At 51.6% G+C, this 12,070-nt stretch overlaps 4 protein-coding genes across 4 annotated transcripts; 2 read left to right on the top strand and 2 right to left on the bottom strand.

Annotated features, from left to right (window-relative positions):
- Positions 1-590: 590 nt before the first annotated feature.
- On the top strand, positions 591-1,501 carry COCCADRAFT_2430 (uncharacterized protein; the record flags this gene model as incomplete). Its single annotated transcript, XM_007710920.1, has 3 exons — positions 591-626; positions 685-1,293; positions 1,346-1,501. The coding sequence occupies 3 exons, from the start codon at positions 591-593 to the stop codon at positions 1,499-1,501; spliced, it is 801 nt and encodes a 266-aa protein (XP_007709110.1).
- Positions 1,502-1,894: 393 nt separating this feature from the next.
- Positions 1,895-2,691, top strand: COCCADRAFT_34124 (uncharacterized protein; the record flags this gene model as incomplete). The annotated part of the gene is made up of 3 exons (XM_007710952.1): positions 1,895-2,027; positions 2,150-2,294; positions 2,451-2,691. The coding sequence occupies 3 exons, from the start codon at positions 1,895-1,897 to the stop codon at positions 2,689-2,691; spliced, it is 519 nt and encodes a 172-aa protein (XP_007709142.1).
- A 1,111-nt stretch (positions 2,692-3,802) lies between these two features.
- COCCADRAFT_2429 (uncharacterized protein) lies at positions 3,803-6,163 on the bottom strand (the record flags this gene model as incomplete). Its single annotated transcript, XM_007710919.1, has 3 exons — positions 3,803-3,990; positions 4,061-5,953; positions 6,016-6,163. 3 exons carry the CDS (start codon positions 6,161-6,163, stop codon positions 3,803-3,805), a joined length of 2,229 nt encoding a protein of 742 aa, XP_007709109.1.
- Positions 6,164-7,304: 1,141 nt separating this feature from the next.
- COCCADRAFT_87980 (uncharacterized protein) lies at positions 7,305-11,950 on the bottom strand (the record flags this gene model as incomplete). Its single annotated transcript, XM_007710993.1, has 8 exons — positions 7,305-7,715; positions 7,775-8,841; positions 9,587-10,234; positions 10,283-10,395; positions 10,443-10,707; positions 10,758-10,830; positions 10,880-11,677; positions 11,738-11,950. 8 exons carry the CDS (start codon positions 11,948-11,950, stop codon positions 7,305-7,307), a joined length of 3,588 nt encoding a protein of 1,195 aa, XP_007709183.1.
- Positions 11,951-12,070: the final 120 nt, after the last annotated feature.

Genomic DNA, 12,070 nt, shown 5'->3' with positions numbered 1-12,070 from the left:
TGCTTGAATAGCTAGGATAATCCTATCCTCACGAGAGAGCGATTCTATATTGTTTTGTTGAGACATTGTTGCTTAAGGTGAAAGAAGGTATAGTCTTGGCAAAGGTGGCCGCTTCGCTTACCCGGCCGCTTCGCTTGCCGCTCACGTTAATAACTTTGGGAATCCGCGGAATATCTTATCCGAACTGGCGCTGATTGGTCGGGAGGTTCGTCCGTCACCGCCAAGCCTGGCAACAGAAGCAAGACAACGGCTTACTTTTTTTTCGCGCGATGCCCAGAGTATTGATCCTGTACTCCCCTATACACCTGTTCATCAAACTAACGCTAGTTACTCATTCGGGTAGTTCCCTGGGGATTTCTATTACCTGCACACAGTTGATGTAGGCGCAATGCCCCCTCTACGGCCACTCCTGCCAGCAGCCGAGGGGTATCAGAGAAGCTGACCCACAGCCACGCCTTCAACAAAGCAGAAAGCGTCGGCAGCATGTCAGAGTTGCCGTAAATCTAAAACAAAGGTCCACCGCTCGTCATAGCCTGCAAGCCATCCGCTCCAGAGCTAACGATATTGTAGTGCGATGGCAGGACGCCGACATGCAGTGCTTGTATACGGCGTTCAACAATCTGCCAGTACACTCATACAGAGACGCGTCAGATCAGGCAAAGATATGCTCAACTGCAAAAGCAGGAATCTTCACATGAGGAGCTTATCGGAATGATTAGGAGTATGCCAGAGCAAGATGTTGCCGAGATTATCCGTCGCCTAAAAGCGGGTATGGATGCCGCAACAATAGTAAGCTACGTGAGGGATGGCAATCTGCTCGTGCAACTCTCATTGACACCAGAGACTACTCGTCGATATGAATTCTCCTTGGTGACCGAGATGCCATACCACCTCTACATCGGAGGCAACCCGTATCTGGAATCCTTGTACCATAGGTCCTTGTTTCCACGTTCAACCAGTGGTAGCGAGAACTCGAGTCAGGAAACCGAAGTTCAAGGTGTCAAAAAAGATAACCGGCGTGTAGTAGACAATGACATTCATCATAGCGCGTACGAGATGCCGTACCACACTGCGCAAATGGTTGAACCATTGATGGAAAAGGTCACCGCAGCACCATGGACCAGGGTCATCTCCGATGATCACTTGTTCAGAAGGCTCATTTCCTCCTACTTTTGTCACCCTCATCCTTGCGGCCCTTTCGTACACAAGGATTTATTCTTGGAAGAGATGGCTGCGGGCCGGACTACATTTTGCCCGCCATTGCTGGTCAACGCTATGCTTGCCAATGCTTGTGTATGAACCAATATACCATACTGTATATAGTACAAAAGTTGACTTGAGGTAGCAAAGCTGCTCTACTATTCCAGACCGTTCCAAGGTATGGTTGCCAGAGTCTCTGACATATAGATTCATGGCCGAAGCAAGACGATCGTGGGATTTTGAATCGTTGCCGGGCAGGAGCAAGATCCCGACCATACAGGCGGCGCTCATACTCAGCTAGAATACGACAAACAACGGCTTAGACGAGATCGGGACGATATATGCGAGACGGGCTTGTGAAATGAGCCAAGATCTTGGATTGTTTGGAGATGGAGAGTGGGGAGCTGGTACAAAGATGGAGAAAGCTCGTCTCTACACAGCCTGGGCGGTCTTTTCTTGGCAGGCCATGTTCGACTGTTACTTCTTTCGTCCGCCATACTTCAGCCAACCCCCGCAAATAGCCTTGCTGAACCCGAGGCTGCATCCTACCTGTTGTGGAGAAGTTTATGTCCAGTATCCTCGAGGCTCACAACCGATGCCATTGCTGATTGGATACAAATTTTATTCTGAGACAGCTCTACACAAGATCACAAACGATATAGGGCTGCTTACGTTTGGAAAGTCCTCAGCACAGATGCTTACTCTCGATGAGCTTGCTGCGATCAAAAAGAAGCTCGATCAATGGAGGACTCTATTGCCTGAGATATTCCAGCCAGAGAAAGTTGCGCTACCATCTCACCTGATGTTACAGTACGTGGCTTCGCCTTGTTTTCCTTGATCTGATACTGCCCCAGTACGACATGGCCATTACCAAGAATCCCACCTTTAGCCGTAACATGGCTATAGCGCTAATTCTGTGTGCAGTGTGCAATACTGGCAAATCGTGAAGTCATAGCACAATTGATTGTGAAGGCGGAAAGTGTGGAAAAATCCAAGGCGGCGGCCCTGTGGCCAGAAAGTGGCCCCCAATCATTTCTCCATGAAGCCCGCGTCATGCTTGAGACAGCCTGTTGCATATACTATGCACGGCACGGGTTTGAGTCTTGCGATCCCTGGGTTGCTTTTACATTGACAATAATTGGCAACACTATCATTGACGAACTCAAGGCAGGATCAAGCATTGATTCTCATATTCTAGCAGGCTACCGTTCGCTCCTGATTCTCTCAGCGTAAGGTCTAGCTACCCAAAGTCACCACTACCATAATGGTACACTCCTGGCAGTTCAGCTGCAGAGCGCAATGAGTCCTCAGGACCTGCAGTTGGTTTGCACACATGTGAAAGCAGCGGGCATGAGCAAATCGGAACAGTTGCTGGTGGCGGAGCATTCTCAAAGCCATTGGCCCCTATCAGGCAAAGTGGCGGATGATGAAGATCCAGAAAAAGTGAAATTGAAAACGTTACTGGAGGGTCTTGAGGAAAATCAGCTTTAGCGATGTGATGAGCGAGAAACGCGATATGCCAAATGGCGAAGGTGTGAAGAGCTTGACCATCATGTATGGAAAATGTAATTTCGGGTCTTTAGTTAATGTATTTGATGTTTTCTTCGAGAAATGGTTGCGTGCAGCTAACGAATACATGTCTTTGCCTCTTTCTGGATGCTATTGAATCATTGTGGAACTCGCATGTTATCGCCCTTGTTCGATGTTAGGATAGGGGTGGTGATATGTCTTATGGGCTTAGTCAAATGGTGTCCTTGACAGAAGACTTTACAAGTCAGAAGAAGAACAAAGACGTCATTTCTCAACGCATTGAGGACAAAGTCCTGTAAGGCAAGCCATACCGATAGGAAGACAAGAAGCGTAGCACTAACGAAAACGATTTATCCCTTGAGTTACAGGGATACATAAGTACATTCTTGATAAAGGGGTTTCGCCTTTTGAATAGGTTAAGCTTTAGTGGTACCGAACTCGAGAGGGATGTCACATTATTTATTCAATAAATCCTAGTCACAAAAGAGGTTAGTAAACAGCACTCACACCTTCCTTCACTTGGCTCTCGAACTGAAACTCTTAGTTATAGCTACGATTACACGATTACTGACGTGCATGACAGATATGCAGATTTATTCCGTACATATGGTACTACAAGGGAATCCGCCCTTTACTCCTATGCCCCTCGGCAACGACTTTGGTTCTTCTTCGTGCCTTTTACCTTGGATACTCGTGTTCATATCAACATACAATATTGAATATAGCTTCTTGTTGCGAATAAAAGCTATAGCTCAAGTTGGACTGATCTCTTTAGCATAAAGCGTATTAGGTTCTTTTGCTGGGAGGGGATTGATACCTTACGCACTAACCTCCTAAAAATAGAAAAGATGCTAGTTGGAGCGACTACGATAAGAAATGTTCCTAGAAATCTTACATCCGGCAATAGTTGCGTCTATTCAACGCCACTTGACAAATAATCTCCAGCAAAGGATGACCTCGTCTAGCATATTGTTTCGACCAGTCACAAGAAACCAATTGAGCTATAAAGGTTGGTAAAAAGAGACTTGACGTCGTGAAATCTATTAATGCTATGATCGTATACCAAGTTCTTCTAGAACTTTTCCATCAAATTCTTTCTCACAGTCCACATCCTGGCTCTCTTGCCGTATATGTACATGGGAATTGAAAAGAGCATGCAGCCAAGTTGGATACCTCCAATGGCCAAAAAGGTATTTTTGCTCCCGCTAGACTCAAGCCAGTGCGGGAAAAAGAGTGAAAAGATGAAACCATGCAGAACGTCTGAGAAATACATTAGTGTCTGTCAAAGATCATGCTGTGTCGGGCAATAGAGGAAAAGGCCATGACTTACTCTTTGAAAAGTTGAGGGTGACGAGTGCCTCACCCGCATACATGCGATAACTGTCAACAACAAAAGTAATAGCAGTAGTGCTAGCCAGCGAGCAGCCGAAACTGATGACACCGAAGAAAACGGTTGGTACAATCCACTTGTCCTTCTCTTCGGCGCTCCAGCCAAAACCCATGAGTCCGATCACAGTACTGATGGCAATGGGAACGGCCATGAGGAGACGGAATTCCGGCTCGTACACGCCGTCATTTTTGCGAGCCATGAAACGCACGACCAAATCAGAAACTCGACCCGCCACCGCTGTGCCAAGGACACCACCGATAAAAGGCGAGATGTAGACAAGACCAACTTGAAGTGGAGTGAAGTTGTACGAGGTATCCCGATAGATGTGTGCTACTGATTCGGACAAGACAATGAGCCAGCCGACTGCGAGCGCGTATACGAGCGAGGACCAGAGAACCGCGGGGTAGGCAAAGAGAATGAAGGGTCGGATGGCTACACGAAGCCATTTGTCCTTGGCAAGACGGCCGTTCCATGGCTTGAGGGAATCGCGATATGATTTTGGTGGCGCATCACGATAGTAGTCGGTGTAGTGGATAGAATATTGTTCCGAAATCTGATCGCTATCAGGAGCGGAGTCCGAGGTGGCATGTCCATCTTGAGCCCGAAGGTCTTGTTTCTCTGGATCTGCGTGAACAGCTGGAGAGACGTTGCCAAAATAGTCGTGACCTTGTGTGTCTTTGGGAGTAGAATGGACGCTGATTTGGGAACGGGGTGTTGGCGGAGCGCTGGCTTGGCGTGTGCTTTCGTCGACTACACTCACATTGTGTGTCTTCTCAGCGGGTTCCGGGTCGGCGAATCCGACATGCACATTCTTGTTTCGCTTGACCGGGTGCTCCGTAGGTGACGCTAGTGGCGATGCCATAGGAGAATGGACCTGCGGTGTGGCCGCCACCGAAGCTGTCTGCTGTCCTTGCGGGGTTTCTGCGGCCTTCTTGTGGTGCAAGTTGGGTAGGTGAAAGTGGCTATGGTGTTTACCAGGGCTCTGGCTGCGGGCACGCGTATGCCTTTTGTGGGGTTTTGGTGCTCTGTCCCAGAAAGTCTCGGGCACAAAGAAAAAGATGAGGAAGAAGCAGAAGCCGACAATGATGGACGTAATCCAGAAGACCCATCTCCATCCTAGCGATTGTACAATGGCGGCGCTGACTAGTGGAATCAAGTTCTTTCCACCAAGCAGCAGCAAAGTGTATATGCCAAGGCGGTAGGCTCGCTCGTGGAGGAAGAAGATCTCGGCGATGGTGGCACTAGGCAGACATTCGACGGGAGAGACAGCGAAGCCCTGGACAATGCGAGCGACGACCAGCGAGGCATAATTGGGCGACAGGGCACACCAGATTGAAGACAGGGTGAAGAGAATGATGGCGCCCAAATAGACGGGTCTCTTTCCGTACAAGATGGCGGTGGGTGAGGCAACAACGCTGCCCAGACCGAGGCCTAACATGTACAGGCCGGTTGTCAGAGCGACCTGTGGTATCGTCACGTCGTACGTCTCGGCCACGTCGTTGAAGCCAGCTGCGAGCAAGGGCGTCATACCTCCTCCGATCATGCAGTAAAAGCCGAGGGAGAGCAGGGCAAGGTCTCGTCGTACTTGATTCCAGTTGAGAGGGTCGTTTGCCGAGTCCTCGGGCTGGGGTTCGAGGATGAAGCGGCCATCCTTGGTACGTTTCTTCTCTGGGCGGCGTGAGCGCGAGGAGTGGCGGGAGCCGTGTGAGACTGTGCGGTGGGGTTGTGGGCGTTGTGTGGTAGGCAGGGATGAGGTCGAGGTGCGGGCGTGGGCGTGCTGGAGACCCAGTGGCTCATTGCGGTTGTGGACGCGCGAAAGGAGGATGACGGAGCCTACAGATTGAATCATGTTAGATGGATTCTGGCGCACCGAGAATTGCGCAGCAGAGGCATACCAGGCACTTCGTCAGTTTCGGGGTCGCTCAATATGCCCAGATTCCATCTACGTCGCGGCGCATCACTTTCCTGTGTGGCCACGGCTGTGGAAGTGGCGCCGTTTTGCTCGACTGGTTGCGTCTTGCGCCAGGGAGTAAACTTGACCATGGCAGGCCAGAATGCACAGTGAGGAGCAAAGGGAGTCTACAGAGCAAGAAGAAGAAGAACCAAAAAAAAGCAACTGGGCAGACGGACTATATGGTCTGACCCAAGGTTAGTTTACAGAGCACGCGTCTCACGCGGACCTTTTTTTCCCCACACACACATGGGTCCGATTCGATGGTGAGCCATGGACGGGCATTGGGCTCCAGGATGGTGGGGAGGCGCGATAAGAACAGGTGACGGACGTGTGGGGAGTCCATGTCCATGTTGGAGAGGGCAGAACAGGCATGTGGTCGGATTGCTGAGAGGCAAAGGCGGGTTGGAGAAGGCTAAGAAGGCTAAGAAATGGGGGTATCGCGGCTGGCGTTGCGAAGGAGCGGCACAATGACGCACTACCAAACCTCATGTGATGTCGGATCCGCTTCCCTCGGCCTTCCCATTGGCTGGTGCTGCGCTCACCGTCTACACATACACAGCAGTCAGCCTCCCTGCTCCGAGGGTCCAACCCTCCCGACTTGCTGCTTGACACGCCTAACACGACCACGCACCGCCACAACTTGGGAACATGACCGTTCTACTACACTCCCCTCTACAAACCATCTGCCCTTCCTTGCCCGGCTCGCCGGAGCCGCGTCTGGCTCTTCACCACGTGCTCTTCACCCTTGGATAGCCTGCATTCACATTGCATCCACCACACTGCTCGCCTATTCCACCTTCACTCGCCTACACTATACGTCGTTGTTTTACGGCCCACCTCCCAAACACAACATATCGTCATATCGCATGCCCAAGCATCAGGCCTCATGTCGGTCTGTTGCGTCGGCACTGCACATGCCCTGCTGTTGCCGACAATCTTGGGCTCACCGCGCATCTATCAATGTATGCCCATGACTCGCTGGTCATCGTCCCTCGTTTACGAGGCAGGGCGCGGGCCACCATCTTGTCCTTGCCAACACACTCCACACATACTTACCTACATGTCCAAGTATGTACGCATGCATGTTGATACTACTCACATACATACCCATTCACTCTCTTACTCACTCACTCAACCGCGACTCATGGCATACACACTGCCAACCAAGAAACAAGGCCTCGGCGCATACCTCAGCGTCTTGGAATACGACAACATCGTTCGATTCCTGTTCTACATGCTGTCTTCCCTCCACCTCGACCTCACCTTCTGCCATCCCTCCATCTCCCCCTTGCCGCCCCTCTTCTCCAGCCCCAGCCCTCTGTCCACCCATTCCTGACTACCCATCTCGCTCAACCTAGACAGAGCCCGAGCAAATGCAAACTTCTCCTCATCCCCGCTGAAAATGGACGAATTCTTGAGCATGTCCATGTTCATGCCCAGGTCATCCATGAGATTGCGCATTACATCTGAAATTGCTTCTTCGTCATCCTTGTTGCCTGCCGGCGACTTTTGCGATGACGGTGAAGACGAAGAACCAGGTAGCTTTCCCGCCTTCTTCGTTGCTGCTACCGCATCGCTGAGCTCGGCTTCGTCAAGGAAGAGGGCTGTCAGAGGCACCGCCGTCGTCATAACCAACTTGGCCTAGCACATTTTGTTAGCAACACGTCTTGCTCTCTTCTCACATAGCCGCCATCACTCACCCTGGATTCATAGACTGCATCGATAAATGTGATGAATCTTCTAGCCAAATCTCGACTCCGGTAGTTCATTCCTGGCACCCCAGTAACAATAAACGCTTCATATTGCCGAGTGAGCTCAAGGTAGTCGGCAGCGCCTGTAGCACGCCCTATAATGTCGTCGAAGCTGAACACGGCACACTTGCCACTGGCCTTGGGTACATGAATCTCCCTGCCCCAAACCTCATGCACAGCAGGGTGTGGCGGATCGTTCTCAAAATCGCCGAGAAATCGGAACCACCGCTCGACGTGGGTTTGCGCAGATGCGTCCAAAGGATGGTGATATACCCCGGACGGCGGACGCGGAATCTTGCGGTAATCCGTTGTCGAGTCAAGATTCAGCACGGTAAGCCGGCTTTTGAGGAGATTGATACATGGAATGAACGACTCGCGTTGGATTCCGTTCTTGTACAAGTCGTCGGGGTGCCTGTTAGACGTAGTCACAATCACAGTGCCATGCGCCATCAAGCCCTCCATCAGCCGTCGGAGAATCATGGCGTCCGCAACGTCTGTACATTGAAATTCGTCAAAGCAAAGCACCGACGATCGCTCGGCTATCCCAGCTGCCACAAACGGTATCCCATCAATGTCATTGCCGTGCGTCATCTTCATCTTGTGCAGGTCCCGGTGCACACTCTGCATAAAGTCATGAAAGTGGATCCTCGTCTTCCTAGTAATGTTGGCCGGTAGTGTGTCGTAGAACAGATCCATCATCATCGTCTTTCCGCTGCCTACATCCCCAAACATGTAAATGCCCTTGGGTAGCGAGTCGGGTATTGGTGGCAGTGACGATCCGGTGGGCTTGGACATGGAGAGAAAAGAGAATAATCCTCCCTTCTTGGGTGGCTGGAGAGAATCAACGGTAGGTTGCTGAACCGGAGGTTGTGTGTAGTTTGTCAACATGTCGTGTAGGTCTTGCAGGTTTCTGATAATATTTCGCTGGTGTTCATCGTCTCGCAACCGGCCGCACTCGACGCGCGCATCATACTCTGCCATGGGGCCGTGGTGCCTCTCCATGTCTTCGGGTGAGACTGTCAGAATTAGCCTTTGCTCCAAAGCTTGGGACGTTTGCTGCCAATACACTCTCGTGCCGCTGCCGCTGCCGCCTGCGCATACCATCTACGGCCCGCCGGTGCAAGTAGCGATCCTGCCGTCGTGTTCCTCATTTGCCCACCCCTCAAGCACCGTGTACATATCGCCCTACTCGTCCCACCACCAACACCACCACTACCGCCTGTGAGTTGTCGTCCGACCACAACCCGTCTCGGCATCGGACCAGCGCATCGCGAAAGTGTCTTCAGCCCGCGCAGGGCCTCGCATGATGTCATCTTGCACATTGCGTGCACGCAGAGCCTGGCTGCCTGCAGGGAAAGAGAGTGAGGTCAAGAAAAAGAGCGGCCAGTGCGAGTATGCAGTGTCTGGACCATGGCACGAAGAAGAGTCTGCGCAGAGTGGCATCAACGAGAGCGCAAAGCTGTGGAGCGTTGCGCATGTGCGCGCGACCCACGCCGTTTTGACATGCGCGGGGAGTTTCCTCGCTGCATCCTCGGCTTTTGACATTCCGGTGTGTGGCTGAAATGGTCATGTCGGCAACACTTTAGTAGCCGAGGCCAAGAAACCTAAAGAACACGCTGGTGTAAGAACTACTGGTAGTAAACATGTGCTAGACGTTGCATCTCTTTCTCTTCCTCCCTCTCTCTCTCTCTTCTGTGGGTAGTCATTAACATCACAGCTTCATCAAACATACATATCATGCTTCTTCGTCCCCAGCCACACTCTCGTACCTACCCGCCTCTCCTCCGCCACTCCGTTGATACTTCATCTTGGGTACTTCATATAGCCGTGTGTAATCCACCCTCTCCCCACCCAACCTCGCGTACCCGCCCTCTTTGGATCCAAACAGTGGACTCGCATCGCACCAGAAATCCTTGCAGTTTGTAGCAATGCCCCTGGAGAAAGGGTTGACTTGTCGTTGCCGGCGTGTCTGCCCGCCCTGACTCCCCTGCAGCGCAATCGTGACAAAAGTGTCAATGCCAAGGAGACGCTTCCATTGATCCAGAATAGACGCTTTAGGTTCGGGACGGCGCGGTACGTCGCCAGTATCTTGGCCAGACCCAAAGCCGTTTGTTGGTGCGTTGCCGCCACCGGATACCTCTTGACTAGTGTCGCCAGTTGTGACAAACGAGTTGACAGCATCGGCAGTCGTGTGGTTATGGAGGTGTCCACGCATGCTTTCGTACGTGGTAAGATTACGCGCAATCTGGAGAAGCTGGACACACAGCAACATGGTGACCCATGTCAACTGGAAAGCCGCCCATATCGAGAGCACAATCGTAAATGGGTCCTTGTTCAAAACCTTGCATAGTTCTGGCGAGATGATGACGCACTCTGCAAAGGCTTTGGGCGCTTCGCGAATCTCCAAGTCTGCATACATTAGCGACGTCCCCAACTGCCCAGACAGGGTCCACCTACAAGCAAGCACTAATCTGATGAAAAAAATAATGCCCGTTTCCAGTGACAGAATGTACAGCACAAAGTGCCGATGATTGTTGTTCGCGACACAATTGTTCACCCATGGACAGTGGCTATGACCGTTAGCTCCATCTTACGCATGCCCAGCTCCAGTACTCACTGATCACTTTTTGCAACACAGCGCTCGCATCGCTTGCAATGCTTACTACGCAAAGGCTTTCGCACCATACAGTTCACGCAGAAATGGTGCTCATCAAATTGTCGAAGCTCCATAAGCTCATCGATAACGGCCTTAGAAGCGCTCCTGCTCGCCGACTTGGGCACAAAGCCAGGATCACTAGTCATGGTGAAGAAGTAAAAATACGCCGTGAGACCGTAAAAGGTCGCGAATAACAGGTTGAGGAAGAAGTTAGTCCGTATTGTCCCTTTTACCATTAGCCGGATGAATACTACTTGCGGTAACGATGCAACTTACATGGGAGAACTGTCGTAATCCAACGAAACCCAACCCAGAATAACGTGGCAGCAAAGATACCGGCCAAAAAGGGCTTCCCATTTGTAAGCAAGTGATCAGGCATGATTTCAGATGTGACTCACAGTATGATGTATGCTTCTCATATTCGAGGGTGCCCATTTCAATAGCTTCTGCACGCCCCATTGCATACCATATGAACCAATCAATGCTAGGGGTATGCCAATAAAGGCAGGGTAGTGGCTGACCAAGAACAGCGCAACAAAGAGTATGACAGATGGCCAGAAGAAGATGAAGCGATTTAAAAACCACCTTGCATCCTTTACACCAGGCACAGGGAACTGCCTCGGATTCCCATTGCGATCGAAGCCAGCCTCTGAAAGGGCACGGTGCCATTGACGAGTTGTGCTCATTTCCTGTGCCGTGACTTCTGGCGTCTTCCCATCATTGTTCTTAGCAAACCGGTCCGCCCCGTATTCGAGCAATTTCTGGATCGATCCTTGACTGCCCTTTACGAGGGCCCAGTGCAATGCTGTGAAGCCCTGGTCATCTGTCGCGTATACGTTTGCGCCCCATCGGAGAAACAGATCGACGCAAGACGGATAGCCTTTGTATGCAGCCCACATTAGAGGTGTATGGCTCTGTGAGTCTGGTATATCAACGGGTATGTCTTGGTGTAGAAGCAGGACAATCTGATAGACGTTGCCGTCGAGGGTCGCGCTGTGCAAGAGATTGAAGCCTTGGTCGTCGGTGAGAAGCGGGTCGGCGCCATGATCGAGAAGGAGGTTGACGACGTAGTAGTTGCAGCGCTTGGCTGCCCATAGGACGGGCGTTGCGACGGCATCGCCGCCCTTTGCGTTGATGGGTGCGCCGGCTTGGATGAGGTAGTGGCAGAGGGCGTAGTGGTTGTTGATGGCGGCCCACTATCAAGCTGTCAGCTCCGACTCTTCTACTTCACCTGCTTTTTGATATACTATACGCACATGAAGCGGTGTTATGCCCTGCTCGTCCTTGTATGTCGCATCATACTTGCCGCTGTCGAAAAGCTTTTGGATGGCCCCGATTTCGCCCAGGCGCGCCAACTGCATCAGGTCCTCCTCCACCGGCAGCGTCGGCTTCTTGTCCGCCATGTTTTCCAATTCATGGTCGCCCGTTGTGGTCTGGCCTTTGCCTTCTGATGGCGTTGCCGCAGCCATGGCGGGAATGATGATGGTGGGTTGCGGAGCTCGCGACACCTCCGATGCAACTACAGCGGCGCAAGAGGCGGTGGGTGTTGGATTCAAATGGACGGCAGACAAGATACGGGTACGGCACAA

Source organism: Bipolaris zeicola (assembly GCF_000523435.1).
Source record: "Bipolaris zeicola 26-R-13 unplaced genomic scaffold scaffold_23, whole genome shotgun sequence".
Lineage (NCBI taxonomy): Eukaryota > Fungi > Ascomycota > Dothideomycetes > Pleosporales > Pleosporaceae > Bipolaris > Bipolaris zeicola.
The sequence above is the reverse complement of the archived record's forward strand: the minus strand, read 5'-3'. Positions and strand labels throughout refer to the sequence as shown.